Here is a 12943-nt window from a genome sequence, read left to right as displayed (position 1 = left end):
GGAGCCAGAGAACATTCTCTTGTTGAAGAAACCAAGTTTGAACAAACAAGCACAAAAATGTTCTCTAAAACAAAAAGTGCAAGAAACTCTTCCAAAACATTTGACTTCGAAAGGTCTCAATTACAGCAGTGCCCAGCAGATTTCTTGTAGCTAAGAGCCTCTGTGTTCCTGTTATAAATGCTTAGATTCAGAATAAAAATGAGCTGGAAAAATGTCACGTGTGTGATTTCAGGCTGTGAATTTGGATGGGAAAGCTGGGGAGGGTGGTATTGCTTTTTTTCTTCTTTAGTATCTTCATATTTTCAAAACATTGGATTCAATATTAAACCTTTTAAAAAGAGTTTGACCTTCGTCAATTTTAGCACTGATCCAAACAGAGAGCTCAAATGGTTGAACTGGGGCTCCTGGTGTCCATATTTAGATGTCCATATAAAAAGGACCTGATTTTCAGAGGGGCTGAGTAGCCCAATTTTCACAGAAGCCAATGCTCAGCACCTCTACAAGTCAGGTCACTTTGATGTAGGTGCCTTAATGTAGTTTTAGGTGCCTAAGATTCAAGGAATGCTGCATGGGCTGACCCTGGCATTCATGCTTTGCCCCATTGACTTTGACTGGACTCCCAGCAAGTGCTGGGGTCTGCCCACTGGAGTTCCAAGCAGCATCAGACCCTATGTTTGAATATTTTGACCATTGTTTTCAAGGGTCAGGTTAAAATGTGTGGATCATTTGCTTAGAAATATACTGTAAGATTAAGTTCCTCCTGTTCTCTTTTAGCATTTCACATAGCATTAATCTTGACAAAAAACTTATTAAAGCACCTCCAGAAAGGGGATGATGTAATGGAATGCTAAACTGTATTATACCCTTCAGCCACTAGGCTGCGCTCTGTGAAATACACCTTATGTACGCTAACATCAGCGGTACCATGCAGTACATTAAAAGGTCTTATAGTGAAGCGTATCTGGTGTGTATCTCTGAGAAGAAACCTCTGTGGCCAGTCCATACCACGAACTGGCCAGCTAGTAGCAGCCCTGCATCCTATTGTGCACAAGGTGTATATGACAAGAGCTGTCTTTCAAAGTTTTTTTCCACTTGCCCTCTGCTGCATGCATGGGACAATATAATGTTCACCATTTCCAGCTTTTTGGGGTAGGAGTTTCACTCCACTACATACAGATACAAACATAGATCTAAATTTTGGCTTTATGTTGGGGGTTAGGGGATGCAAAAGTGTAGCACCTGAGTGCTTATGGCAGATTCAGTCTGCCCAAGAAGGGCAGAAGCCATATGAAATATCTGCAGACATGCTGGGTGAGGAGCCGGAGGCTAGGGAGGGAAGAGTTGTTGCCACCCCACTGTGACCATTATGACACCTTTAAAAAGGTGCATCCATCAATGTTTTAAACGTTGAATCTCCTAGGCCCAAACTTTGGCAAGTTGTTCTATGCAATTTGGCGTGTGTATGTCTGCAAAATCTGTGGGTTGTGAAATCATTTTTTGGGTGCAGATCAGTATCATTTACAGCCATATCTGTATCTGTCTGGAAATAAAGGACATGAAATGGCCAGAAAAGCAAGGGGAGAAGAAAATGTGGGGACGGACATTCTAATGGCAAGATTTTTTGGTAACTCAATACAAAATACTGCATAGTGGAAAGTTTAGTGTCAGCAAAAAAAATTTCAACAGAATTCTTTAGTAAATTGAGACATTCAGAAAATACAGGCTGCACTTTGCCAACACCACTGGAGAAAAAGACAACCAATCACAACCCTTATGCAGACTCTGGTCTTGCTAATGCTGGATTGAAAGTTTTTTATCTGCCTTGTGTCAGAGTAACACATAGCCCAGGAGGAGCCTGGGGAAGGAATTGTGACTCAGAATGTGACTCTGCTCCTGACAGTGAAATGATTTACTGCAGTCCTTTATAGGGGGACAGCTTATTCCCTACTCCTAACCCTCCCACAGTGATTTAGCTTTGCTGGCTGACATTTTAAGGTGGTGGATCCATTTTCTGTACCCTCCCTGCCTACCTGCTGGGGGAGAGGAATGAGGACTAGGTGTAAAACCTGCTAGATCCAAGCTACCCTGTGGAGAGCATTAACATGGCAACACAGGAAAGGAGTGGCTTGCTCCCTTGGACAGCTGTGTTAGGCCGAGTCACAATCTGTTTCTAAGGCTATGTCTACACGACAGCTTTTGTTGGCATAATTTATGTCACTCGAGGGTGAATAAATCACACCCCTGAGCGACATAAGTTACACCGACATAAGTGCTGGTGTGGAAGTGCTATGTCGGCAGACATGGGGGCTGGACTAGTTAATCAGCTGGGAGAGCTCTCTCTCGTCAGCTTAGAGAGTCTACATTAGAGAGCTCACAGCAGCTGCACCACTGTCAACTCTCTAGTGTAGCCATGAGATAAAATATATATTTTTTTCCCTCCCGTCAAGCCCCAGAAAGTAGCATCTTCCCTAAAATATGGTACTTTAAAATGTTTGTAAGAGTAGATTTTATGCATATACTGTGTATTTACAGCATTGAATCATTTTAATAATTTCATAATGGCTTAAATGAATCAATGATATCGTACCAGTACTCTTCCAACTTCTTATATCCCTTCATTTGTATGTATCATTTTATTATTTTCAGAAACCTGCAATACGATTACAGTCAAAATGGAAAAAAAAAATGACATGGTGCTGTTTTAACTCTTACAATGAATTTTATATTCTAACAGTAAGAAGATCAGAGGGGGAGGATGGAAGTTTTGATCAGGACAATAGGAAGGTAATGTCCAGAATGCAGGAAAAACATGCAGGTTGTTAGCGTTTCTCAGTGGTACCATTTTAAAATCTTTTTTATTTTTTAGATATTTTATTTTATTTTTATTGATCATTATTCTAGTTACTTAATAACAGCAAATGTGTGTTTGGTCCTTCACAGAAGATATAGAAAGATATTGCACCTCCCCCAAAGTGCTTACAATCTAAATTTGACAAATGATGGAACAAGTAGGGGAGGCAAAAAGTAGGAAGAATTGAACTAATGCAATAAGTTCCTGCATTTAGTCAATCTAGGCACATTCATTGGTGGTTCAGTGGAGGTGTTTTTATTCAATGTATTTATTTTAAAGTGAGAAAAAGTAATGAAGTAACATTGATTCACTTGTGGGCATTTAATAGTTGAATTTTTAAAAATGCACATGTTCTGAAATGAGGACAGAGTAACAGCAGTAATTAATAGGAAACCCATTCTAAACCAGGTGGATCATGTTATAGACTAACAGATGTTTTGCAGCATAGCTCATGCTGCAAAACATCTGTTAGTCTATAAGGTGCCACAGGATTCTTTTGCTGCTTCTACAGAACCAGACTAACACGGCCCTCTCCTCTAAAACCAGGTGTGGGATGTGTTTAAGTATCTGATACTACTCTAACAACAGACAGTCTCATGATGCATTGCACAGGATCTGTCTTCTACTTTTATGACTAAGGGAATGATTGGTACAAAATTACTATAAATAAAAATTGATCAGAGAATTCCCATGTCAGTGAATTTGCAAGAATAAATGCAAAGGTTAAGGTTTGGTTTTGTTCTGTTCAGCTAAAGACCAGTTGGCTGATTCTGAAGGGGGAGATGGACACCAGAACTAATTCTCCAGATTTGGATACTCAGTCACTATCACAAGGTCCTGGAACTGACAGAGAACAGCTCCGGCAAATGCAAGAGAATGCAACCACCATATATTCAAGTAAGTATTTACTTTACACAGTTAATTGTAGATGTGGGATTGTGGCTTGACTGAGAGAGAGAGCCATGCCATAGGCTTCTCTGCACATTTTCATTCTTTGCCTTTGGCCTCCACCCAAACATTCCATATTCGTAAATTGGAATAGCCAGCGGATCATTGTTTTGAAATGCTGCTCTCACTAGCTATCAGTACTGAAAGTGTTCTCCAAGTTCTCTTCATTTAACTTGACAGGAAGTGGGGGAGTACAGGGACATAGTCATCAAGAATAAAGGAACCTAAATTTTGCGTTTAGTACACGAATCACAAAAATGATAGATAACTTTAGAGGAAAATACCTTGGAACGGCAGTTGTCCTAAGAGAGGGCCCCTCCACTACACTGAGATGGAGATGCAGGTCAACTGGGGTAAATAATTTGGGGAAGCAGTTTTTCAAAAGCTTTCATCCCACTGCAAAGCACATCTGGCAGCAAAGGTAATGTGCCAGTCATTGGTAATATGATAGCTGGCTCCATCATCTTCGTATTAAGGAAATTATGGCTCAGCTATACAAGAGAGGGGAAAAAACTGATGCAGCAGAATCTGTTACTAGAGTGAACCAAGTGAAAAGAAACAAGTAGTTTGGGATCCTACTGAACCAAAGCAAGGTGATTTCCCTTCTCAAATACCATCAGACATTTCCCACACAGGGAATGTTTCATAAAAGCCCTTTGCATGTGAAGCTGTCTCTGAATGCCACAAAGTCCTCACATCCAGAAGCAACTGGAAGAAATGAGCGTAGACTATGCAAATAAATAGCGTAGGCACATGCACCATGAGAAGGCTGACTGATGGGTTGATATGCTGCTTATCTATACATGTTTTGAGATAACAGGCCTTATCTGAACAGGCCTTCCCCTCCAACCCTTGCATATAGTTTGAAGCAAAAACCTCACCCATAAAAATGTCTGTAACACACAGTAAACTTTTTTTTAATATACAAGCAACATACTGTGTCACAGGTTTCTCCATGGGACTATCATTCTGCGTCCACTCACTCATTTATCTTTTATTTTCTAATAGCACACACACAGCTCAGAACCACAGAAGTCAGAGATAGAAAAGACCCTGTGGGTTATGTGGTCATCTCCCTGCTGATGCAAGTTGTTCCTTGTGTTACATTTTCAGATGTTTTGCCTAGTGTTGTTTTCAGTGTACCCAATGAGGGTTTCCACCACTTATCTTAGAAGACCATTTAACAGCTAAATAGTTCTGGCTTTGAAGGTTTTTTTTCCTGATATTCACTCTCTTTTATTCCCTTCCTTTATTTTATCCAGTTACTCCTAGTTCTATCCCCCATGCTGTCCTAAATAATTCCTTTCCTTCCTTCCTTGTTTACACCTTTCAAGTATTTGTAGGCTACCGAGTGCCCCACTGATCATTGCTTAGCTATTGTCCCTCCCATATGTGGATGGGGAGTGAAGAGAACCTTAGCCCCACCCCTAAACCCAATGAGTTGGTCAGTGCAGTTTAGTCAGCACAGTGAGGAAAATAATGTATGTCAGGTGTAGGTCTGGCACAGATTACTTCCCCCACAGAGCAAGAGGGGGCTGCAAGTGGCTCGCTGAAGCACATTCTGGTTCCAGGTCTGCTTCTGGGGCAGAGCAACAATGTCCTGCCCATTACAGAAGTCTTGTGGCAAAGCCACAATTGAACTCGGTAATAACTAGACACCATAGTAACGATTGCTCCACCCTAGTGCATTTTTTTTCTGTCTGATATTAATATTATAGGCTAGGTGTCAAAGTGACTTAGGCCTTGTATGCCCACTGAGCTCTCTTAGTGGGAGAGATTTTATTCATGGATACCATTTCAGGCATTACCGTGTCAAGCTGAAGAAAAAGCTAGAGGGCATTAAAATGCTGAACTCCCCTTCCCCTCCAACCCTTGCATATAGTTTGGAAAGTGCTGAATATCCAAATACCTATACCTTATCAACTCTATTTGGTTTTGTGTGTGTGTGTGTACACCTGTATCTGGAGAGAAGTATATATTTACTGCTAGTAATGGTTATCTCTGTTCTGTACAAAACATTTCTCTCATTCAAAGCTCATGGGCACTTTGGGCACCAATGGTGTATCAGACCACTTCATGTATTGGTGTGATCTGTTGTATTCAAGACTCAATCATTGTCCTAAGTTTTGTTTATCTTTTCTTGCTTACATAATGTCTGCATAAATATCTTGCTGCTATGTAACTGGGACATACATATGTATATTATGGTAGGTAGGTTTAGTACATAGTAGTACAGAATAACATAGTAGTAACTGAATAGGATTCCTCAGTGAATTTGAACTTTTTTTTTTTGAAGGTTGATTGCTACAAATAGCTCTTCTAAGAAAATCTGTATTGATTTACAAAAACACAGTGTCCATAAATGGTTCGACATAGATTTCTGGTGCATTATACTGCCACTCATTCAACTTGAGAAGTTAAAGGCAATTCAACAGTTACTATTTCCTGAACCACAGACATTCTTGATTTTGGGGTCTGAAATGGTGCAAAAGAAGCTCTACAAATGTTCGTTTAACTCACTGGTATTGTACCACTTCCCAGATGATCCTTTGATGCTTAGCTTGTTACTATTATTACTTATTCCTTGTATTGTGATAGCACTTAGAGGCCCCAAAACAGAATCACATAGTTAGAGCTAATTTAAGGCAAGATGAAACATACAATTGGAGGTGATAAAAGAAGAACAAGAGTAACCGTGTCAGGAACACATGGTTATGTACACTCGCTGGGCACAGAGTTAGTCAAATGGCAATACTACTATGATGTTTCTTTAGTTTTCAGTGTTTTAATAGTTCCCTTTCTTCAGTGACAGGCTGGTTACCATGTAGCAGGAAGTACACATTGTGCATATATAAAGCTTTTTTGCCTTGTGGATATATTATTGGACCAGGACTTGGGATACCTGGGTTCTAATCCTGGATCTGCTTCTGGCTTTGAGATCTGTGCTTGAAAAAAAGCTATATAAGAGCTAGATGCTATTATTATTTTCTTGCAGTGTAATGCAGTTGTGCCTTATATTTTCCTCTCAAAAACAGCTGTTTAATATTTTGGCTGTGAAATATACATTCACTTTTTAACTTGTCATCTATAAGTATAAGTTGTTTCTGTTTTTGTTACTATAATCCTTAATTTTAAAGACCAAAGGCCAGATTTTCAAAAGTATTGAAGTGCCTAAAGATGCAGATACGCACTTCTGAAAATCCCATTAAGTGCCTATTTGCATTTTTAGACACCTAAATGCCTTTGTAAATCTGGCCCCAGTTAGCCTATGGTGAAATGCAGTCTCATCACATTTCAGATTAGCATGAATGGCATGCAAGGAGCCATATCAATTTACAATATAGCTGATGAGTCTATAGTATCTGCATTGGTAAGGACAGATTGTCACACATCAGTCAAGTACGCAAAAACTCTACAAGATACTGCAGAAGCATTTAGCATCTGATGTTTGCAGTTGTTACTAGTATGTTGGCTAGTTCAGTCTAGATTGTTTCATTCAAAGAAAAGCAACCAGGAATAAGGTAGTATATAATATACCTGAGAACTTCCTATGGAATGAAATGTTGTCCCCTGTAGAAGTCAATGGAAGTTTTCCCATTGACTTTAATTAGGCCAGGATTTCACCCCTGGAAGTTTTCCAAATGGCCACAAGATGTCGCCTGTACTTCACTTCTCTGATTTTCACACACAAAATTCACCATGTTCATCCTGAAATGAATGCTTGTCCTCATTAAGTTTAGGATGTAAAACTCCCAAACTGTTAGATATTAAAGGAAGTTTGTTAATTCTAAACTGTTTCCTTTGCACCAAAGCATTTCCCTTTGGTGCTATAATATTCCACCATTAACTAGGAGCATGGTGGGAAATTCTCACTGGGTATTTCACAAACCAGAAGAGGCCACCATTAGAAGCAGGAAACTGCATGAGACAAACCTTTGATCCCTTCTGACACTGCAATTCCTATGTTCCTAAATAATTTGAATATAGGACTTTACACCTTTTCATTATTCCTATTTTAACCTATCCCTTTACATATGCAGTAAAGTCACAATATTTTGGGATAACACTAAGCCATGTCAGCCATCTACTCAGTGTCACTGCTCTGCAGGGCAGAGAGGTCACAGGAATTGGTCTCCCCAGTAGTGTTCTTCACTAATCTGTTTGATAGGCCAGGACAGGGACTGTAACTTTATCGTTTGTATGTTCAGTGCCTAATGCAATGTGGTCTGGATTCCTGATTGGAGCTCTAGATGCTACTGCAATACAAAATAGTAGCTAATAATAAATAATACACTTAGTTCTTTAAGTAGGAACATAGAGTTTGCCGTATTGGGTCAGATAACTGATCCATAGAATTCAATATCCTGTCACTAACAATGGCCAGTACCACTTTCTTCAGAGGAAGGTGCAAGAATCCTCCATAATGGACAATTATAGTGTAATTTCTTCCTGATCCCATGAATCAGTAGCTAGTTTATACCCTATTTTTTTAAATGAACCCTATCTACTGTACTTGTGGATTTTAACATTACTCATATAAATGCCTTTATCTTTCTGGCATCCTGCCAAGCTTCTGGCCACAGTGAGATCTTGTGGCAATGAGTTCCACAGATGGTGCATGCACCTTTTTCCTTTTATCATTTTAAAATATTTAGCTTTTCAGTTCCATCGACCATCTCCTCAGTCTCAGGTAATAAGGAAGTATAAATAGGAGTGCCCAGTTTACTTTCTCTTACACCATTCATTGTTTTCTCTACCTTTAGTGTGTCCCCTCTTATTCATCTCCTTTCTAAACATACAGGATTAGATCCTCTGCTTGTGTAAATTGGCAAAGAACTAGTGAAGGGAGCTGTACAGATTTATACCTTCAAAAGGTCTGGCTAATAGACTGATTATTTACGAAGGAGGTTTGAAAATGGCAGTAGAAAGAGATCCGGGCATCTCTAGTGATGCCAGAGTATCTGAACAATACCCAAAGATCATTTTACCCACCGCTGAAATGCAGCCACCTCAGGGAGAAATGAAATAACTATTTAACAGCACCTAACACTACACACCAGTTTAAGACTGGAAACAGAAAATACCTTTTCCCGTTGAAACTGCAGAGCAAATTTAGTGGGGGCAAAAAGCTGTTCTTAAACTGGAATTTCACCATATTCTTACAAAAGGTGCCAGGAATGCAAGTTGGCAGAACCTCTGAAATAATGGCACGTTTGTTACCATTCTGGGGTAGTAGCTCAGCAATGAGTCAGAGAGGTTACCTCTGACTTTGTCCTCAGTACCACTCTCTACCGCACCAAATTGTTCCTCAGAGGTCTTCCCCGTCCCCATCTGCGAAGCATGCAATCTTCTGAGATCTGGGATGATCCCAACCTGACGTGATATGAATTATAGATACGGATATATTTCTCTTTTTAAAAACCTCCCGCAAGACTGAGATGAACCATACACATCTGTACTGTATCTCAGAGGCTGGGCGATAGCTCTTGCAATTGGTTTCTTGTATTCTGTGCTTGTTTTTATTAATTAAATTGTAAAGGTTTTTGCAAAAATCTCTCAATACATATTGTGTCTTTTACAGGATTCCCATATGCCAAATCTGCTTCTCTTCCTGGCTACGGAAAGAACGGATTGCACCAGGTAGGTATTAGTATAGAATGCGTTACACCTGCTAATATTGTACCATAAATACACAGCTTAGTAACCAGGTAGATAATCACAAATAACATAGAGCTCTTTAAAGACTTTTGGCTATCAGCTCTGCCTAACACATTCATATGCCAAGGGAGTTCAGCCATGTCTGCCTTCAGCAAGCAGTCAGCCAGATTGAGGCTTCTCTTTAATTGTGTGTTGCATGAGCATTAAGAGTCTTATTTTTCTCCCAAAACAAACACAGATCCAAAAATGTAGTCTGCACATATTAACAGAACTCAGTAAGTGTTAAATTAATCGTTGAGAAAGACGGGCATCTATTTAAAGCAAGCTAGCTCTCCTATGTTAGGGTACGTCCATACTACCCGCCCAGGTCGGCAGGTAGCGATCGACTTCTCGGAGTTCGATATATCTCGTCTCATCTAGACGCGATATATCGAACTCCGAACGCGCTCCCGTCGACTCCGGAACTCCACCACCGCGAATGGCGGTGGCGGAGTTGACGGGGGAGCCGCGGACTTCGATCCTGCGCCGTGAGGACGGGTAAGTACTTCGAACGAAGGTACTTCGAGTTCAGCTACGCTATTCGCGTAGCTGAACTTGCGTACCTTAGTTCAACCCCCCCCCCCCCCCCCAGTGTAGACCAGGCCTTAGAGAAAAGGGGAAGCAATCCACAGGTGGGTTGCATTTCCTGACATGGGTAATCTGATTTTTTTCCAGTGTTCATATATGTAGGTTTCCTAGATTTTCTTTTTTCTTTTATCAGAAAAAGGGAGGGAGTAGGGGGAGGAGGAGAGAGAGAAGCACAGGTATCTAATATCAGAGGGGTAGCCGTGTTAGTCTGGATCTGTAAAAGCAGCAAAGAATCCTGTGGCACCTTATAGACTAACAGACGTTTTAGAGCATGAGCTTTCGTGGGTGAATACCCACTTCGGATGCATCCGAAGTGGGTATTCACCCACGAAAGCTCATGCTCTAAAATGTCTGTTAGTCTATAAGGTGCCACAGGATTCTTTGCTGCTTTTACAGGTATCTAATGATAGTTATTGTAGGCTCTTTGAGGCAGTGACTGTCTTGTTTTGTGTTTGTACTGCACCTATCACAATGAGGTCCTTGTCCATCATGGGGCTCCTAGGCACTTAAGTAGGACCTCAGAGTTACAGCCACCAGGATTACAAACTGAGCAGTCAACCACACACCTCCCCCCTCTCCGCGCCCTCTCGAATACAGTACGGTAATGTGTTAAACATAAAGTACTAAAAAAATTAAGGGAAAGCAGCATTTTTTCTTCCACATAGTAAAGTTTCAAAGCTGTATTAAGTCAATATTCAGTTGTAGGCTTTTGAAAGAACAAGCACAATGTTTTGTTCAGAGTTAAGAATATTTCAGATTTACGAACAACCTCCATTCCTGAGTTGTTTGCAACTCTGAGGTTCTCCTGTACAGTTGATGATGAGGCTGATGATAGTCATTGCACTACTGTCTCCAAAAGGAAGTTTGAAAACAACTACACTATGTGATCTAGGCTGTATTTTACTGAAGACAAGAGAATGACCTCCAATTAATCACGGGGAGCAGCAAGAGTGCAAGTGCCATAGCCTGGCTGAAATGTTGAATATATTTGTATGCATTTTTTTGAAATGTACGTCCTGTTAATATAAAACAACTAGCAGTCTTGGTGTTGAGCCCAGTGTCTGACACTCTGAATTCAACCCCAAAGAGAACAGTGGAGTTATGCCATGTGCAAGGTCACACCGGCGTGAGTAGAGCCATGTGCTCTTCAAAATGGCATCCCCAGAGGCAGCCCTCGACTAGCTGCCAGCAACTGGCGCCCTAGGCGAACCGTGCTATCGTCGCCCCCCACCCCCAACACCAAGGGCAGATCTAGGCTGAGGTTTTTGGTAAGCTGGGAAACATTTTGCCCCTTTTTTCCTTTTAATGTTTTTAAGCGTTTTTTGTTTGTTTGTTTGTTTTTAAACAGAGGCTTAATTATTCGGTTTGTCCGTCTATCCAACCAATGTTTCTGAGGTCAGATAAAATAGAGAGATGAAATTTTCAGAATAGATTTGTACACAACAGCTAGATGATATTTCAGTCCAATCTCAAATAAAAATGCATTAAAAATATTAATTATCATTTTTATTATTACAAATCCAAAATCATCCATTATGCTATCCTGCTGTAACTGCCATTACCACCACATCCAATACAAAAAGAAATAAGAAAACTCTTCAATGAACTTTAACCTGTATTTACAGAAAACACTTGAATAAAAAACACTCTGTGCTCTTAAAACATGACTTTTCTTGCTTTAAGTTTTAAAAATTCAGTCACTAGTTCGTTTAGATCCAATTTTCCAGCTATTTCATGCTTTACTGACATTGTGGCAAGTCCAGATATGTTTTTATCAATTTTAACTTTGAGAAGCTACATTCCACACTAGCTACAGAAACTGGCAAAGTTAAAAGAATGCGTAGAGCTATAAAAATGTTTGGAAAACTGTGAGTTTATTTTCACAAACAAACTTCTGTACTTCTTCAGGAGTGGAATGTTTCTTAAGTCGTCTTGAAAAACCCTGAAGCTCACTACACAAATCTGTAGCATCAATGTCTTTTGAATTTTCATAAGTCAATGCTGACTTTCTGCTCTATATGAATTTCCGGCTATGCGACCTTGATGTATATTTGAATTATATGTCACTAGCATTGCAGCTCTCGCCGTTGGCAGATGTGTTTCATTGTGGCTGAGTTATTGCTTATCAAAATTGCGGAGTGGGTCATCTTGACCCTATGTCGTAAATTTTTTAAAAAATTTGACATATTAATAAATTCTCAGAAATGTAAAGAAATGAATTATAATTCATATTCCCTCCATACGAACATGGGAATTGAAATAATGACATCTTCATTATTTTATTTGTGTTTTTTTTATCTTTTTCCGGGTTTTTTATTTATTTATTTATTTAAATTTGATTTTTTTTTTCCCCCCCCCCCCCTCAAATTTGGTGCCCCATTTAACTTGCACCCTAGGCGACTGCCTAGTTCGCCTATATGAACGGGCCGCCCCTGGGCATCACCATACAATACTGGACAAAACCATATCTGGTTTTGTCTCAGTACCAGCTGAGGAACAAACCACACAAAAATAGGACACTCTGATTTAAAATCGGACAAATGGCCTAAATATAAGAACATTAGAATGGCCATATTGGGTGAGACCTATGGTCCATCTAGCCCAGGAGTAGGCAACCTATGGCACGTGTGCCGAAGGTGGCATGCGAGCTGATTTTCAGCGGCACTCACACTGCCCAAGTTCTGGCCACTAGTCTAGGGGGCTCTGCATTTTAATTTAATTTTAAATGAAGCTTCTTAAACATTTTAAAAACTTTATTTACTTTACATACAACAATAGTTTAGTTATATATTACAGACTTATAGAAAGAGATCTTCTAAAAACATTAAAATGTATTACTGGCATGCGAAACCTTAAATT

The 12943-nt window shown here is 39.9% G+C and overlaps 1 protein-coding gene across 11 annotated transcripts in view; it reads left to right on the top strand.

Moving 5' to 3' along the window:
• The window catches only part of ABLIM2 (actin binding LIM protein family member 2), a 211972-nt gene that overhangs the window by 172285 nt on the left and 26744 nt on the right, over positions 1-12943 (top strand). For all 11 annotated transcript variants that reach the window (XM_039540941.1, XM_039540943.1, XM_039540944.1 and 8 more), the window contains 3 exons: positions 2735-2784; positions 3601-3748; positions 9381-9439. In XM_039540941.1, coding sequence (XP_039396875.1) covers positions 2735-2784; positions 3601-3748; positions 9381-9439 — 257 coding nt within the window. The remainder of the gene's footprint in view (positions 1-2734; positions 2785-3600; positions 3749-9380; positions 9440-12943) is intronic.

Source organism: Mauremys reevesii, linkage group 5, assembly GCF_016161935.1.
Source record: "Mauremys reevesii isolate NIE-2019 linkage group 5, ASM1616193v1, whole genome shotgun sequence".
NCBI lineage: Eukaryota > Metazoa > Chordata > Testudines > Geoemydidae > Mauremys > Mauremys reevesii.
The sequence above is the reverse complement of the archived record's forward strand: the minus strand, read 5'-3'. Positions and strand labels throughout refer to the sequence as shown.